The sequence below is a fragment of the Megalobrama amblycephala genome, linkage group LG2, assembly GCF_018812025.1.
Source record: "Megalobrama amblycephala isolate DHTTF-2021 linkage group LG2, ASM1881202v1, whole genome shotgun sequence".
Lineage (NCBI taxonomy): Eukaryota > Metazoa > Chordata > Actinopteri > Cypriniformes > Xenocyprididae > Megalobrama > Megalobrama amblycephala.
Genome location: NC_063045.1, coordinates 12,326,275 through 12,343,123, shown reverse-complemented (window position 1 = coordinate 12,343,123; position 16,849 = coordinate 12,326,275). Strand labels below are relative to the sequence as shown.

Sequence of the window (16,849 nt, the reverse complement as noted above, 5' to 3'; positions counted from 1 at the left end):
CAACAAGAATCATTATTGCTATCCCAAAGCCGCAGACACAGGGCGACGTGCTCCGCTTTCCTCTAATCTGCCTCTCTCTACTGCCGCGCTCTCATCTTTCACCTCGGTTCTCCCCTCAGTGCTCCGTATCCTCTTTTCATCTCTTTCACTCCTCCTTTTCCACCCTTTCTCTCTGCTTTCTAACAGCCTTTCACTCCCTCAATCTTTGTGTCTCATTCATTCACACTGCTTGTGTCTCCCCGCTCAGTTCTCTCCTTCTGGGTCCTTCTCTGACCTGCATAACTAAATGAGACTTAGTCTTTGCCTAAAGCACCATTTACAGATGTGCCATTCGAAAGAAACAGGGTGTAGTATGTAGAACATAGTATGTAGTGTGAAAGGATGTAGTTTGTATAATCTAGTATAGGGGCTTTCGCACCGAAGGAACCTTTTCATAGTTCCTAGAACTATTGGCTGAAGTACCCAGACTTTGTCGTGTTCGCACCGCTATAGGAATGATTTTAGTTCTAGGAACTCCTTTTGGGGGAACTAAATTAGCTCCTACTTCATAGTAGGGTCTAAAGCAGCACTATAGGAACTATCAGTGACGTAAGTGTACGGTGATTGGTCAAACGCGTGTCAAACACTGGCACCCCGTGTAAAGCCGTGTAAACATATTCACTTCACGAACATGGAAAACAATAATTACATCATTTACCTGTTGTCTGCAATATTGTTTTCTTTTCTCCGTAACGATTATATGTAATACTGAAAGTTGTCATGGGAGATTCCGTCTCTTAGTCGCGTAAATAACGCATCTACATTCGATCTCTGTTATCACAAAATAAACAAACAACAAACACAGCTCCGATCACCGGTTTTTAGCATTTGTAAATGCCGCGCTTAAAGACGCCGCTGTCGGCTGCTTCAGAGTTCCTATTGCCGGTGCGAATGCAACCAGGAACATGGCCCGGGGAGAAATTAGTTCTAGTGGAACTATCATAGTGGCGGTGCGAAAGCCCCTTAAGTTTGACACCCCTGGTGTAGGCCATATTATTTAGAGTGTAGGGCATAGTATTTAGGGAATAGGTCATAGAGTGTGGTATACCAGGGATAGGATGTAGTTTGCAAGGTATAAATTGTAGTATGTATTGGTTAAGGCACAGTTTGTAGGAGGTAGGACGTTTTAATATGTGAGCCATCTGTAGGGTGTAGGGCATAGTATGTAGGTTGTGGTGCATAGGGCATATGACCTGTATCAGCAATTGTATCAGTTTGTGACCAAACAGTTAAATGAGGAAACCGTTTAGTCATGCAAATAAAACAGGATAACAGATGACAAAACCAATTTACACTGCTGTCCCTTGCCATCTTATGTCCAAGGTCCTCTTGACACAGTGTTTTTCATCAACAGGCTTCTCTGTTCTACCCAGAATGCTCTCCGCTTACAACCATGCATTTAATTGAGACAGAATAGGAAGATGTACCTGTGTCAGATCCAGCGAATTCCAGCTGTTCCTTAGTCCAACCTCTCTCCACTTCTGCTTTCCTCTTCACTCCCTTGTCTTCAAATCCATTTGCTTTGACCTTTCGATCCACAGCAGGGACACCGTGGGCGACTCTCGGGATCTCTGAGGGGCAAGGGTCAAGCTTTTCCCTCTTGGCAGTTTGGAGTTGTGGAAGAGAGGATTTGGATGTGGGAGGCAAACCCAGGTTGGGAGCTCCGAATTGCGGCCTGTCATGGTTGAGCTGCCCCTGTCTATCCCACAGTTCATGGAGATTATGGAGGTTGCGGGGCTTACTGAGCCGAAGACCCGTCAACTCGATACACACCTTCAGATTCTTCACCTCCTGCTCGGAGGGTTGAGGCCACACGTCTGTGGAGACAGATAGAGACAATCCGTTTATACCTTGTATAAACATCTGGATAGGATTATCCAATCTTAGGTGGTCAGCTGGGACGAATTGCTGTGTACACCTGAATTTAACATGCATCTTAAAATTCGGACAAGCGGAGGTTCTGACTACATATTTTAGGTACCAACCTGTATCCAAATTTGTTCTGAAGTTATCAGATATTGCATGCCAAGTCTTGTAAATGTATGACCTTTTTCTTTTTCTTTCTTTTTTTTTTTTTTTTTAAATTGTACTAGTTTAAAAGCCCTTGTTCTGGCACAATAATTATGTGGTTATATGAATCAGTTGCGGTTGCATTTAGGAAGCATTAGGCTGTATGCTACAAATGCTATATGCCATATATATCTCTAACCACAATTCATCTCCAGAATTGGATAATAATGCATCTCCAGAATGCAATGCACCCTGTTTACATCTGAATTTAGCACTGTCCAATTGTGTTAATGCGCAAGGGTTGCACACTTAGAGCGGGAATTGTTTTCCGATTGTTAATAGAGATGTTTCCTCCTCAAACACAAACACCCACAAGTTTGATAGCTTTTAAATGAAAGTACAGAGCTGAACAGACACTCACATGCAGACACAGTTTCCATGACAAAAACAAGCTTTCTAGGACACGTTTAAATGATACGAGTTTATACAAAGATTGTTTTGATGTCTGAAAACGCCCTTTAGACTGAGCACAAAGAAAGAGTATGGCAGTGAACGCCTGGCAGTTGTGTTTATCTGGACCATGTGATGGCAATAAACACAAATCAAGATGAATCGAAAAGGCCAGCGAAAGGATCAAAGCAAGAGCGAGCAGAGGAAATGGGAAAAGAACAGCTGAACCCTGGAGAGAGAGTGAGACGTGTCAGATAGCGAGACAGGAGGTTGCCAAAGACAGAGTGGACCATCCACTACTTCTTGCTGTTTGGAAAGGTGGCAGAAAGAACAGGATGAAAAGATGGAAAAAGAGGACAGCCATTGTGAAGGACACTAGAGAGACAGACAGCTGAGACGTGTACCTGAAATCAGTCTCGCTCTCTTCGCCACGATGCCATTATCGTCCTCTCCTCTCGTCCGTCTCTCTCCATCTCTTTCTTCTGTAGTGTGCGTGCAATCAGGGTGGCCTTGGCTCTGCTCCAAACCCAATGCACGTTTCCTGCTCGTCGCCGTGCCAACAGACCCCTCCTCCTCTCCTTTCACATCCCTCGCTCTCTTCTCCTCCACTCGGCGGGACTGCGGGATGTCGGCTGGTGGGCCGCACCGCTGGAGCACAGGAACTCTGTTGTTTGCACATGTTGGTGTCGCACCTGCATAGCCACATAAACACAAATGCGTTAGTCACCAGCTTGAAAAGAAAGACCTTTTTCGAGTTCTAAAGAAGCGCGACAGGCCAGTAGAGCACAGACGGTGAGAGACAGAGAGGAAAAGACTACAGAAAAATAACCCTGTCCCCCCACCCTGGACAGTTGCGTGTTTGTGCTAACTACACCACACCCATCCCACACGGGGAGCTAGACGGCAAACAGGGACGCGCTTGCTTGCTCTCTCTGCAAGCTTAAATTAGCCCGAAACATCCGTGCCAAGAGCGCAAGCGGCAACCCAGCTCAAGTCTCCTCTCCCTCCCCCTTCCTCTCTCCTCGCACTCTCCTCCCCCTCTCCTGCTTTCTCCCGTTCTGTGTGTGGCAGTGAAAAGCGCTCCTTGAGAATGTCTCCCGGCAGCTAAGAGCAGCAGCGCAGATCAAAGACAGGCGCTAGGGGCTCACGCTCCGTACCGCCCGCTTCTCGCTTTCACACACACACACACACACACACACACGCACTCCCACCGTATTATTGAGGCACATCAACGTCCTAAAAAACATGCACATACAAATTACGCAGCTAGCCGAAACCTTATAAGTCACACATAAACCAAATCTATCAAATTATGCAATAGTGCCTAATTGTACATCCAAAATGACTTCATTATCACGCTCTCGATGCCAAACAGAGCAACCTTTATACTGGCCTGGGTAAGAATGCAGCCCACCCTGCCCCAGGCTCACACAGACACGCACAAAGCATGTGACTAACACCACATGCATCCCATAATTCATGGCAATGTGTGCACCATAGCAACTCTGCACCAAAACAGATCACCATGGTAACATTGTTCGCGTCACCCAGAGAGAGTTAATATGGCCATTCCGAGAGAGCGAGAGAGAGAGATGTTGAAGGACAGACTGGGCATAAAAATAAATAAATAAATAAATAAATAAATAAAATAAAATAAAAAAAATCAAGAGAGGAATGGAGGACATGAAACATCCAGAAAGGACACGCAAAGTCAAATAATCAATATTGTTTCTTAAATCAATTTCTTTACACTTATACTGTATCAATAGTTGGTATTCGACAGATGTGATCAAATTAAAGCTCCCATCAAAACTACTGTAGAAGGTTTTTTTGTAGCATTTTCACCCTTGGAGTTTCACAGGAACTGCCGGTCTGCTGAGCGCACTCTGTTTATGTAATCCAGAGTGCTGTTAATTGTCTGTGTGGCTGACACACATGCAAGTGTTCACGCACGCACACACACACACTCTGACCCACATGCACAGGAAACGCCTTGCCTCTGTGAAAGCCACCAGGGACAGCGAGGTCACATAGCAGCAAAGTGTTGATTTGGAAATCTGATGGCATTAGGCCATTACCAAAGCTCAAGTGGAAAAAACAAGAGCCAAAACAGCATAGAGAGAGGCAGAGAGAGGGACAAAAAGAGAGATGGAGAGTCAGAGCATGTGCATGTTTATTTGTGCGCTTCCTGTTTGAGGGTGGCGGTGGTGGAAGCCATGTTTACCACGTCGTTTCCGCTGGTTTAACGCTGTTGCAAGGAGCGCCACAGTGCAGGGACCGTCCCTAGTGACACAGGGAGGAAGTGTAAGGGGGTTGAGGGGGGGTGAAGAACGAGCAAGCGCCTGTAAAACTGGGATAGTTACGGAATATTTCAGGAGATAGGACAAAAGGACGGAGGATGAGTGAAATGCATGAAAAGGCAGCCTGCAAGCAAGACAAAAGTTAAGAGACAGCGTATACGACAGACATTACAAGAAAGATGGAAAGTGTGAGACAAAGATAGCCAGCAAAGAGAAAGAAAATAAAAGGGAGCGCTGGAGTGGAGACAGCGCGAGAAGGATTGCTTGTGTGTGTGTGTGCATGCCTTACCGTTGTGCTGCTCGGTGTGATCGGAGAGGGCCGAAAGGGCTGCGGAGGGCCTGGAGCTTGGCTGGCTCTGTTCCCAGTCTCCCGCTCCGCACTGGCTTTCTGCCAGCTCCCTCTCTCTCTCCCGCTCTCTCCCCAGTCCGGGCGCTGCAGACGACACACACCCCTCCTTCTCTTTCAGCTCCAGCTCCGAGAAACGCATCATCGCACGCTACACAGACACACACACAGCACAATCGTGAAACCAGATCCAGTGTTACGAGCACCAGCTGTAAAGCCTGTCTCTCATGTGCTCCAGTACAACAAAAATAGAGGGGAAAAAAACAGAATAAGACTTGCATAAAATAAATTTGCAGTGAGAGTAGAACAGGTGCTAAAGTGCATTAGAGTAAATGCAGAAAATGCATATCAATAACTTATAACAAAAGCTAAGTGATACAGGTACACTGATACACTCAGATTTGACCATGCAATTTTCAGGACCCCTAAAATAGGAGGAAAAGGAAGAAAAAAAAATCTAACTTCACAACCGCCTGTGGGCGCAAAACTAAGTGTTACTCATTTCAACTGATTAGTAGTTTAAAAATAAAATGAACTGACCTCCCAAAACGCAGCTGGTTGACTTAAATTACTGTCCTCTTGTGATAATCCTTCCATCTAAGCAATCAGAATGGGGCTCAATATCTTTTTCAATGATTTGAATTGAATATTTACACAAATTTAACACATCTGCAAACAAACATTAACTTACCATTACACAAAAAAATATGGGGGAAATCAGGACATATCTGAGAATGCTATGGCTTTGAAAGCTGATGTTTAAATCATACAAACTTCAAAAGGACATGTGGAAATACACAGAAAATGCGGGGGTTATTTAAAAAGACTATCCAAATTGTGTGGGCTATCTGAAATTAGGGCATTGTCTTCCATCAGCCTCTCCCTTACTCTCCCTCCGCTGCACGGCTATGTGTGTGTGCGCTAATGACTCTGCCAGTCGGCGAGCGCTCTGCTCGCTGCTGCTGGTAAGAACTCTAATCTTCCCCATCAGGAAAGAATGGGCCGGATTTCACTTAAGCTGGGAGGGCTGCCACCATGCACATGGCTATTGGGGGCCTAGGGGTGTGCATGTTTTTGTGTGCGTGTGTAAAGAGGAAAGGAGTGCAAGATGGAAGCCTGTAGGAAAGGGTGTGTGATTATGTTTGGGTATGCCCCACACACACTCACACACTGGTCTCCAGAGCTCACCTGCAGGTTAACAGTTGCCTGCAGCATTATGTGCTAGCAAGGCCACGGCATGCACGCGCACGTACACGCACACAAACATTTGGCAGATGAGCTTCCGCACGACTGGGCAGAGCAGCCACAGACGGCACTTTGTGTTAACCCTTTCAGAATCTGACTGAATCACACACTTGAGCGTGTGCGTTCTTGTACAAACACAAGTTCTCTCACGCTAACTGTAGAACTGCTGCCATTAAAGCCTGTTTGACAGATTCACAGCAGGAGCCCAAAAACTGCTAGAAAGAGAGAGCAGGAGAGGGAGAGTGGGTTACGGAGATCTGTAATTAGCAAGGCGTTCAATATAACCGAGTGTGGAAGTTAGATACAAGTGTTCGTTCAAAGCCGAAACTGAGGTCATTGAGCTATTTTTGTATAAGTGTAGCTGCAAATCTCAGGATGGCTGGGAAACTTTATCTAATTCAATGACAGCTAGTGGTCTTTGAAGAGTTGACCAGGGAACAGAAAATGTGAGGTGTTCTCAAATTATAGCACTCTTACATGACCTGAATGATCCTCAAACAGAAAATGTGACAATGACACGTGACATGCTCCATAATTGCACAAACTTCCCTATTCATCCTAACCAACATACAAAATTGTGTAACTGACCTGCAATGCTCGCTGTTCCCGGCTCAATTTGCTGGAGTCTGCATACAGCTCAGTGGTGACGCACTTGAAGCGGTCGCCAACATAGCCTGAGGAGTTGGCTATTCTCTTGGCCAAGCTGGATCTCTTGCTTTTAGACAATCCATGTCCTTCCTCCTCATCCTCATGAGATTCTGTGTCTTCTGGTCCATCCTTGCCCAAGTCCACATATTGTCGATTAGCATGAAGCCGATCAACTTTGAATTCAGCACCATCACCTCGAGCCCTTTCGCCGGAGGTTCTGGCACAGCGTAGTGTCTGCTCTTCCAACATGTCAGGTAGTGGGCTATGCTCAGAGGAGCTTTCTTCAGTCTGGCTGTGCACAGGAGAGTCAGACTGCTCCTGTGGACGAGGTGGACTGCATACCTCTGCCCGTCGCTCTGAATCAGTTGGCCAGGATACAGCAGGCTGGCCGGAGCGCAAGATCTGCATGAGCTCTGGCTCTTTCCCCTCAGAATTACTGCCACTTTCATTTCCCATCCCTGTCCCACTGCCGACTGGCTTAGCTGGCTCTTTGCATTTGACATCGATGGCACTATGTTTGTCTGGCTCTGGACTGCCATCTGTGTCATCTTGGACCAGGTCGATGCAGACAATCTCCTCTTTATTCACTGTGTGAGGCTTGCTCTGAGATTTTGAGCCCAAAATGTCTTGCCTCTCTGACTCCCTCTCAGATTTGTATCCTGGGTCTGTGTCAGTAATGCTCTGGCGCTTGTACGGAGCCTCGTCGTGGTGCCAAGGCTTGTCCAGGGGTCTGGGCCTCAGTTCCAAACGCTCAGTAACTTTGTGGTCCAGGGGCAGGTGGGGAGACATTAGTGGATGGACCATCTCTTGTGAGTCATGGTAGGTCAGATATTCTCCATGACTGGGTGGGATTCCATATGGAATGCCAGGCTTGGGTGGCAAACGTGCTGAATACAGACTGTTAGGGCCCAGCAGAACTGGATGAGGGTACACTGGCCCTTTTCCTGACAACTGCAAGTGGGAAAGGGAAAGACTCTCAGGTACTGGGTATGAGAGATATCTGCTAGAATATGCTAAGCTCGGAGGAAGATAAGTTTCACCCTGAGGCATGTAGAGGTGGCTTGGAGCATGTCCATTCTCTAAATGTGATTGCTGGGGCTTGAAGCCAATGTCAGGAGATTCATTTTTTTTAAGTGTCTTTGAGGGCTTTGTGGCTGTAGGGTGGCTGCCACCATGGTTATTAGTTGGGGTCTTTTCTGGTGGGGTGGGAACTGACTTTGGCCATTCACCATTAATCTTGGGAGAAGGTGAGACAGATGATGGCCGAGATGCTGCAGTCATGACAATAGGTGCAGAACTTGGGTTTGAGCCATTGTTTTGGTCATCAATTCTGGGACAAGACGAACTTCTTAACTGTGGCACCACATGTTCAAGATTCTTGTTCTTGATCATGCTGGAGCCTTTGTTTTGACTAGCCTCAGAGCTGATTGTCTGGGTAGGACTTGGCACTACCCAGGAAGAGGGTAAAGTGCTAATTATCTCAGGCCTTTCTGGAGTTTTAGAAGAAGTGCTAACAGCAGAGGATGACGGCGAAAGAGTTTCTTTTAAAAGCTCCCTGTTTGGGGGAAGTCCATAACGGGCAGTGGGGGAATAGCCAAGCTTGGCTAAGGCCTCTAGTTTTGAGGGGTACCCATTGGTAGGTCCTTCAAAGTCAATGATTTTGGCAGACAGGTCTAAAGGCTTGTCTGCTGGGTCTTTGGTAATAGGCCCCTGTTGAGGTGGTTTGTCAGAAGAGGTCTTAACAGGTGAGCTGCTGCCCTTTCTTTCATTCCCCATACCTCTGGACTCCATGGTTGCCTCTTTGGCTTTAGGCTTCTGGCTTGTCGGACGAATTGGAGAGCGAAGCTCTTGGGACATGCTGTTAATGTAGATAGGGTGAGCAACCGATGGTGATGATGATGAGGACGAGGAAGGACTCTTATACAGAGGCTTCTGGAACTCCATAGTGCTATCCACAAGAGGTGGAGGAGGGGGTGGAGGGGCTGCAGGTGGCTGAGGGGGGCGTGGTGTAGGGCGGGGCGGTTGCATTACATGGGAATGACATGAGTCTATGGAACTGGCGCTACTGCCAACACCAACGCTGCTACTGCTGCTAACATTGCTGCTAGTGCTGCTTGTGTTTTTGCTGGATGGGGTCCGGATAGACTTGCTGTTGCTAGCACTGTTTCCACTGCTGTTGTGTTGCCTATCACTGGGTGACTGGTGGTGGGGCTGGGTCTGCTGATGTAATGTCTGCTGCCCAAATGCTGAGGGCTCATGGTGAATTCTTGGACCAATACTCTGTATTGTTTTGTCCTGGTGGTGCATCATAGGTGACAGTGCAGTAGGGGCAACAGTTGCAGTGGGGATCCTGAGAGGAGGAGCAAGGGGTGAAGATATAGGTGCAGGGGGATAGGGGGGCATGTAAAACAAGCGCTCTGTACCAGCTGCACTGCCTCCTGCTCCTGCACATAGAGACTGGTAGGCCAGATGCTGAGGAAGGTAAGGTGGCGGTTGTGACAGGATTGATGCTTTATACATGTTCAATGCAGTGTATTTACTGGAGTCTAAGAAAGAGTACATTCCAGCTTCATGGTAAGGATTCATCCAGGGAACCCGCAGATAGCTGCTACCACCATTGAGACTCAGTTCTGGGGGCTTATCTCCTGGGACGACCCGTCTGTCCAACCCTAAAGCATCTGCACCAGTCCCAGGCACAATCAGTGGCTTCTGAATCCCAGGTGGGGAACTTTTATAAAGTCCAACATAACTGTTTGTGGTCTTTCTGCTGTCAAGAGACACATCTGGTTTGTAGAGCAAGTCAGGGATCCTGTCACCAACATAGCCCTTTTCTGTCGGCAGGGTCCGAATTCCCGGTGGATAAACCATCCCTCCATGAACGCGGAGGCTCTCCCGCATCAGGCTGGTCCGATCGATGCCAAGCGCACTGAGAGGGTTCATTCTGCAGGTTGTACTCGCATCCACCTGCGACAAAAGAGCAGAAAGTGGTAAGGGTGGGGGAGAGAGAGAGAGACAACAAACAAAGAGCAATAAGACTCAGACAACAGAGAGACAAGTGAACAAAAGGCCAATCCAGATTAACAAACAGGTACGATCCATCCAATCTTTATCAAGAGATAACATTCACCTCTCACTAAATGAGAGGGCAGCATGTAGTTAGAGCCACAAAAATGAATCACAACACATGACAGACATCACGTGTGGTCACGTTATACATCAGACTCTTATTACAATGTAAGAAAAAAGCATCTCACTCTCCAATCATAAACTGATTCATACAAATTAATCTCATTTTTCCCCCACCATTATAATACAATCTAAAATGAAATTACAAGGATGCCACAATATATTGCACTAGTCAAGGTCACAACAGGAGAAGGCAGAAATCATTCTTAAATGTCAGTTGCAGCGAGGTTATAGTGTGAGGAAAGCAGCAGCTTTGATGTATGTTTTCTGGGCAGTCTGGTAGATGGCACAGATCGGTCTTCCCATCATACCCGGGAGTGACCTGGGAGTTAAAATTATACCGGTCCTGGCTTGTACAATCTGACAGAATGCATCTGTTAACAACGGAGAATTCTAATGCATGAAAACAGGTGATTATGTACTTCACAAGCATGACAGATTTCAATGTGGGAAGGGGACAGTTTAAAATCTCTCACTATGAAAAAAGAAATAAGACACAAAGATGTTCTAACACATGACTAACTGAACGTGAATATCCATTGTTTACATTCATGTGCATGTATTAAATGTATGAAATGTTTACCATGCTTTGAATGAGAACTTCTGTCTTCTCTGTTAGTTCTCAACAGATTCTCTGGTCTTCACCATTCCATAAGGATAATTTTCTGTTGAAAAAAAAAAAAAGATCTCATATATCATGCAGCTCTAAAGACTGAATATTTACCACATTCTATTATCTATTCATATATCATTTAAGTTCAGGGTAAACACAATGAACTGGAGTGAAAATGAACCTTGATCATTGAGCAGAGAAACTGGCATACTACTGCTAACGTGAGCGGAGAGAAGGAAAATGAGAAAGGACCTCTTCATGGTGAGGCCTTGGCCTGCTTCTCCACCTCCACATGCCTGCATCTCGACAAACGGTCACCGGGCCACGTGCCTTGTTATCTCAGAGCAAGTGCCCTGATAAGGAATCCCTCTGCGTTCTGTATTCGTACAGAGCAACGCAAAGGGGGGACTGGGGGAGTGTCATCATTACAGTGGAGAAAGCAGGAATCAAAATCTCCCCCCCCCCCCCTCAAATACTGCTGCCCAGCCCCACGGCTTGGCAAGACATTACAGCGGAGCTTTGTTGAGTAGGCAAGCTGCGCCTCTGTTATTGATGGCTCTACAGACCCCAGATTTCAATAACGCAGACCCAGAGCTTATCTAGAGACATGGCCACAGTCGCTGCTATTGAAGGAGTGAGACAGTTTGCCCTCTGTCATCAATCAAACCAACCTACACACATACACAAACAGATGTGCATGCATCACTTCCATAGCAACCTGAGTCGCACAGCAGCTTCAATGCTTTTAAACAAAATTAATACAATTGCAAAAAGCAGTTGAATTTATGCAAAACAGTAAAGGATGCATTCCTGGTCACACTAAGCACATGCATGCAGTATAAACCTCTTGCATTACTCGTGAAGTTGAATTATTGTTCTATAACTATTGCAGCATTAAGCCGCCATTAAACTTAATAAACGTAAATTCTGCCCCGTTCCCGGAGCGTGTGCCTCCCTTCCCCCATCCTCCCCTGCTCTCAAAACCTAATCCGACCCTGCCGTGGGGAGCGCAGCAGAAACCCACTCGCCTTAGCCATTCAGTCACGTTCTCTGCGCTCTCATTTTCCGTCCCCTCTGTGACCCGCTCTTTCATTCCGCCAGCGGGGGCGAGGACATTATGCATTTGAGGGGCGCTTCGGTAAGAGGGGTACTCACCCCCCATGGAGGAAAGAAACCTCCGCTCTCAAAGACATCAATCACAAGCCAAAGCGCGCCGGGCGCTTTGTCTGCCATTTAATGCAGGTGAGCCAACACTGAATCAATCTACATGGCCTGTTTTTAACTTTGTTTCTAATCACCTTGGCTTATAAACTAAACAAAAGACTATACAAAGGTTAAACACTGCTACGTATTTTACGTTCTTTACCCCAGCCATTATAAAATACTTAAGAGCATTTAAACGATATTGGTTTGTGGTTCCTGTCAAAGCGGGCAGCGCTGCTGAAGAAAAAAATGCTGTAATTTTGTAACGCGGGATGTTCAGCTCACTTCAAAGCTAATAGACCATGTAGGTAATGCATGCGCAATATATAACATGTTTGCATATACACAAATGTAAATACTAAATATAAAAGCCAAAAAGAACGAATTACTAAAAAAGGGAACATTTTTGTTTTTGTCAGTTTAAAACGAGTCTAAGAAAGAAAGAAAGAAAGAAAGAAAGAAAGAAAGAAAGAAAGAAAGAAAAAAGAGAAAGAAAGAAAGAAAATTCTCTTGCCATTTGGTAGCTATAATAATATTTGGTATAGTATATATTTGGAAATAAAACGAATTATTTTGAATGCCTGCCCAAAGATGGCACGGAGACCAGGCGTGAAAGCCATTGCGTCAGGTCGGTGTTGACAGAAAAGCACAAGATGATGTTATAAAGTGTGCGGAGCATGAAAGAGAGTGTTAAATGTTTAGCTCCTGAGGTGTGAGTTTTTGCAGTAAGGGCTCAAGTGTAGAGAAAGGAAGGCCGCTGAGATCTGCACCTAGAAGCCCCAGAGGCCCCGCCATCAGCTCTCCAACTGTGGCAGATCGCCAAGTCTATCGTCCGCTGCGCAGACACCCTCTACAGCTCTTAAAGTGGCAGTAAAATGTTTTATAATATCCGTAAGCAGGAGATAAAACAAAGCCGAATGAAGGGGAACTACAACAAGGGTATAAGGACAAAGGCTTTTCACGACAAACGTAAAGTAGGCCTATACTAAAATTCATCACATGCGTCCTTGACTTATGAAAAGAAGGTATTCAATACAAGGCAGTGCTTATGTCACTAAGATATTTTCATTAAAGCGCGACATTTCAAAAAGAACTGCTCTGCTGTGGAAGGTATGAGCTTATCTTTATTACCTTCAACCTAAAGCGTCCAATGTCTAACTTACAATGAACTTGTCATACTCAAAGTTGCAAGAACCGTTCACTTTACTGACTAAAATTATCCTAAAATTATCACATTATATATAAGAAAAAGGCCAAATCCAAACATAATATAAACCTTTTTCTTCTAAACTTTCTGTGGTGATTTGGGAGTATTTCTGAACAACAAAAATATTTATTTTTCTTTTAAAATGACTCTAAACTCTGCGAAAATGCACCGTTTCTGTTGACTTTTTCGAAGGTCATTGTTAGAAAATAATTAAAAAAAAACACTAAATATATTTCCACCACAGCGTCATTTACCCTACTTTTTGAGAGAGAGAGAGAAAATGTTTTGTTGATTTAATAGCATATTGTTTTACTTATATCCTATAGGACTACATGAATTGTCCAAAATACAGACAACTGAATAATATTTTCACGCATGGCACATTGGGGAAAAATACTTGACTAAAAATTACAAATTTTCACACAGCTCATTCTATTTCACTCATAAGACTAAAAGTCCAGGTCTGGGATAAACACTTGTTTTAAAACAATAAAAAGTATAAAAAGCATTAGAAAATTATACTCAATAAAGTATTATCGTGACCTTCATATCTCAAAAAAAAATAAAAATAAAAAAATCAGCCCCTGGAAATAAATGCCCGCGAAAATGTATCTGAGAAAAGGTCTCAAAAACTGCTACAACAGAGAAATATTTAGCACACATTTTAAGTCAAACCATAGGGTCAAATTCATAGGGTCCAGACATCATCAATTCGCATCCCACAACACAGAACAAAACTTTTTGTTTATTGTTATAAGCGCTTGGGCATTGGCTGGCTCATTATGAAGAAAATGACGAGCAAAACATTCTGCGGGCAGGTCTCGGATATTTAAGACAGCGTGTACAAAAGTGATTATTTGCCTGCAGACATTCAGCTGCGAGAAGCGATACGAATTGCTGCGAGCCCCACGCGCTGGCAGCGCACACATTCCGCGTGCGGCCCCCGCAGCCATTCTTTCTCTCTTTCTTTCTCTCTCTCTCTCACCTCCCCGTCTGCCTCGTGCGCTGCTTTGAAATGGTGGGTTGCGTGCGTGCACTCTAGAGACAGACTACAGCGCTGGTTCTCGCTAACCCTCTCTCTGTCTTTTCCCTTTTTGCTTGCGCTTACAAATCGATACGAATTGGGTTCTCTGAGACTTTAGGGTCGGAATCCAAGAACCAGACTCAGTTTTTAAATTCGAATTACGTTCGAGTCCGTAAAGGTCATTGAACGTGCATTCTTCCGGTGATGCTGACCGAACATGCCACTAAAATACTTTTATAGTGTTTATTGCGCTAATATTCAGCGGTATATGGAACATTTAGTGCAACCAGTGTTGTACGATTCACGACTGACTGACTCGAGTCTTTCCGCAACCTGTGCTCCGATTACCGCACGAATTACACCGGTTCTTATTAGTGAATCAAAAACATTTATGTTTCAGTCAGATTGGTTGCTGAATTAATCTGAATAAGTTACAGTCATATTCCACTGGAACCAAGAACTGTTATGTTTGTCCATGACAGCCTAGCATGCATATTTATATACATAGGCCTATGTATATAAAATTGTTGACTGGTTGTTCCAATGACAACATGTAAATAAAACTGCAATTCTGTTCAGCCCAAATATTTCAAAAGCCCTAAAAGAAACGTCCGTGAAGAGTTAAGGAGGCACAACTGGCAACTTCCTTACGATTCCCGTCCCTATATCTCCAGACACCCCAACTAAGCTTTAGCTCCTGCATAAGATAGTGAGCAAATACGGTATTAGATTGTGCCTCGTCCCCGTTTTACCTACTCGTTAATTAATAAAGTGACTGTGGCATTTTCAAACCATATCTTTGTATATTATCTTGAATACAAGATACAAGTTTTTGTATCAAGAATTTCAGCTTTTAAGGTGTTAGAAATAAGAAACACAGAGCAAAGAAAAGAAAACAATGTATTCATGGGTAGGCGTCGCTCCGGGAGCGCGCAGCGATCCGTGCACGCCGGGGCTCCTGCTGCGGCACAAAAGCTGCCGAAGCGAAGAGAAGAGTTCTCCCGTTTCAGCGCGCGCCGTCCCGCGGGACCGCTCGGACCGAGAAGAAACTTCAATCAAACCGTGACGTCTCCAGCGGGAGCCAAACTCCGAAATCCGATCCGAGTGCATCCCTCCACCCTCACACGAACTAAGCGCTGGCGAATAAAACCAAACGGGTTGCCAAGACAAAAGCAAACTTTGGCAATATACGATTAAGTAAGGAAATCAACTCTGTGAGGATGTCTGCTCGCTGATACTGTGTGTTAAATAGCCATAAAAAAATATTATTTAAGGTTTAGCCCAAATGTTTTGCTAATTGTTTTACATAAGATGTGCAAAGTGGGTCCATTGACCGCTCCAGAGTTATTTCTGAAACGCAACTTAAAATTCTAGCTGAAGCAGAATGATACAGAAGTTGTTAGCTATAAAAAACACAACAAACAAGATATTATAAACCGCCGAAATAGATTATAATGAACTGGAAATTATGTTTTTTTTACCCAAAGTATAGGCTATCTTTAGTTTCTGTTTAGGCTATATTTTCTATAGGCCAAATAATAAACTTTGAGGGCAGAAAAAAAAAAACATTAAGGGGATGCAGGATCAAACCAAAGTTCATTAATTTACTTGAAGCACACATTTAAATAGATTAAAACATTCCTTGTTCATATCGCGTTGTTAACCACAAAATAGCTAACCAGCAAAAAAAAAGAGAAAAACGTAAAATGTTAACCGCATTGTGCCCTATCATATAATATCCCCTTAACCTCTAATGCAAGCAAACTCTGTCATGTGATGTGGCTCATTTTAGTGGTCTGATTTCTGCAAGATTCATGGCCAACATCATTCACTTAAAATATTCTGAACTGTGGCACCGGTTTAACTCAGGCCATGACTTGTCGGTCTAAATTCCACCCGCGGGTATGTATAGAGCATTACAATACGGGGCAGACATGTCACACTTTCTCTCTTGCAAATCTGACGCTGACATCGGAATATAGGCTGGTCTGTCTCCAGCAGACAGGCTCCGTGGGTGAGGAGACCATGCAGGCGTGAGCTCACACTGAGCTGACGGGCTATAAATAAACAAACCCCGAGAGCTGGGGGTCTCGGCAAGGCGAGCCGGGGGAGAGGACGAAATAAACGGTGGCAAACAACCGATACTATACGTGCCAGTTCGTATACAAACACTGTACATTATGTAATGTGATTTAAAAACAAATTAATGCATTGGATTAAATCTAGCCTAAAATTGGGGGTCATTTGAGACAAAAAACAAAGCACTATACACAAGTTTCGATTAGGTTGTATTGAACAGATTAGGACAAATAATGAGTAGATTGTTGGGTTTTATACCACATTAAATATCATCAGTTCCACTCTATAAAGTTCGCAATGTGTGATTTGCGACAAAGTAAAAAAGTCTTATTCAATTGACCGTGTCAATATATACTCACACAAGAATAAAGGTTCCAATTAGAAGCAAAAAGGATTTTATGATTCCATGTGACGATTTGAACAACTTTTCACTGCCTAGTAAATATCTAGGCCTGTTTGACTAAAAGAACTCAAAAAGTAACAATCTACATTAATCTGA

General features: G+C 44.5%; 1 protein-coding gene across 2 annotated transcripts in view; it reads right to left on the bottom strand.

Annotated features, from left to right (window-relative positions):
- bcor (BCL6 corepressor) overlaps positions 1 to 16,849 on the bottom strand; it is a 45,164-nt gene that overhangs the window by 25,531 nt on the left and 2,784 nt on the right. Inside the window, exons 2-7 of one of the 2 annotated variants that reach the window (XM_048182733.1) lie at positions 10,808 to 10,889; positions 6,979 to 10,002; positions 5,686 to 5,742; positions 5,089 to 5,296; positions 2,904 to 3,191; positions 1,467 to 1,856 (exon numbers count right to left, since the gene is read on the bottom strand). In XM_048182733.1, coding sequence (XP_048038690.1) covers positions 1,467 to 1,856; positions 2,904 to 3,191; positions 5,089 to 5,296; positions 5,686 to 5,742; positions 6,979 to 10,002; positions 10,808 to 10,810 — 3,970 coding nt within the window. In that variant the 5' untranslated portion in view covers positions 10,811 to 10,889. The remainder of the gene's footprint in view (positions 1 to 1,466; positions 1,857 to 2,903; positions 3,192 to 5,088; positions 5,297 to 5,685; positions 5,743 to 6,978; positions 10,003 to 10,807; positions 10,890 to 16,849) is intronic. The other variant, XM_048182734.1, reaches the window with a different exon arrangement.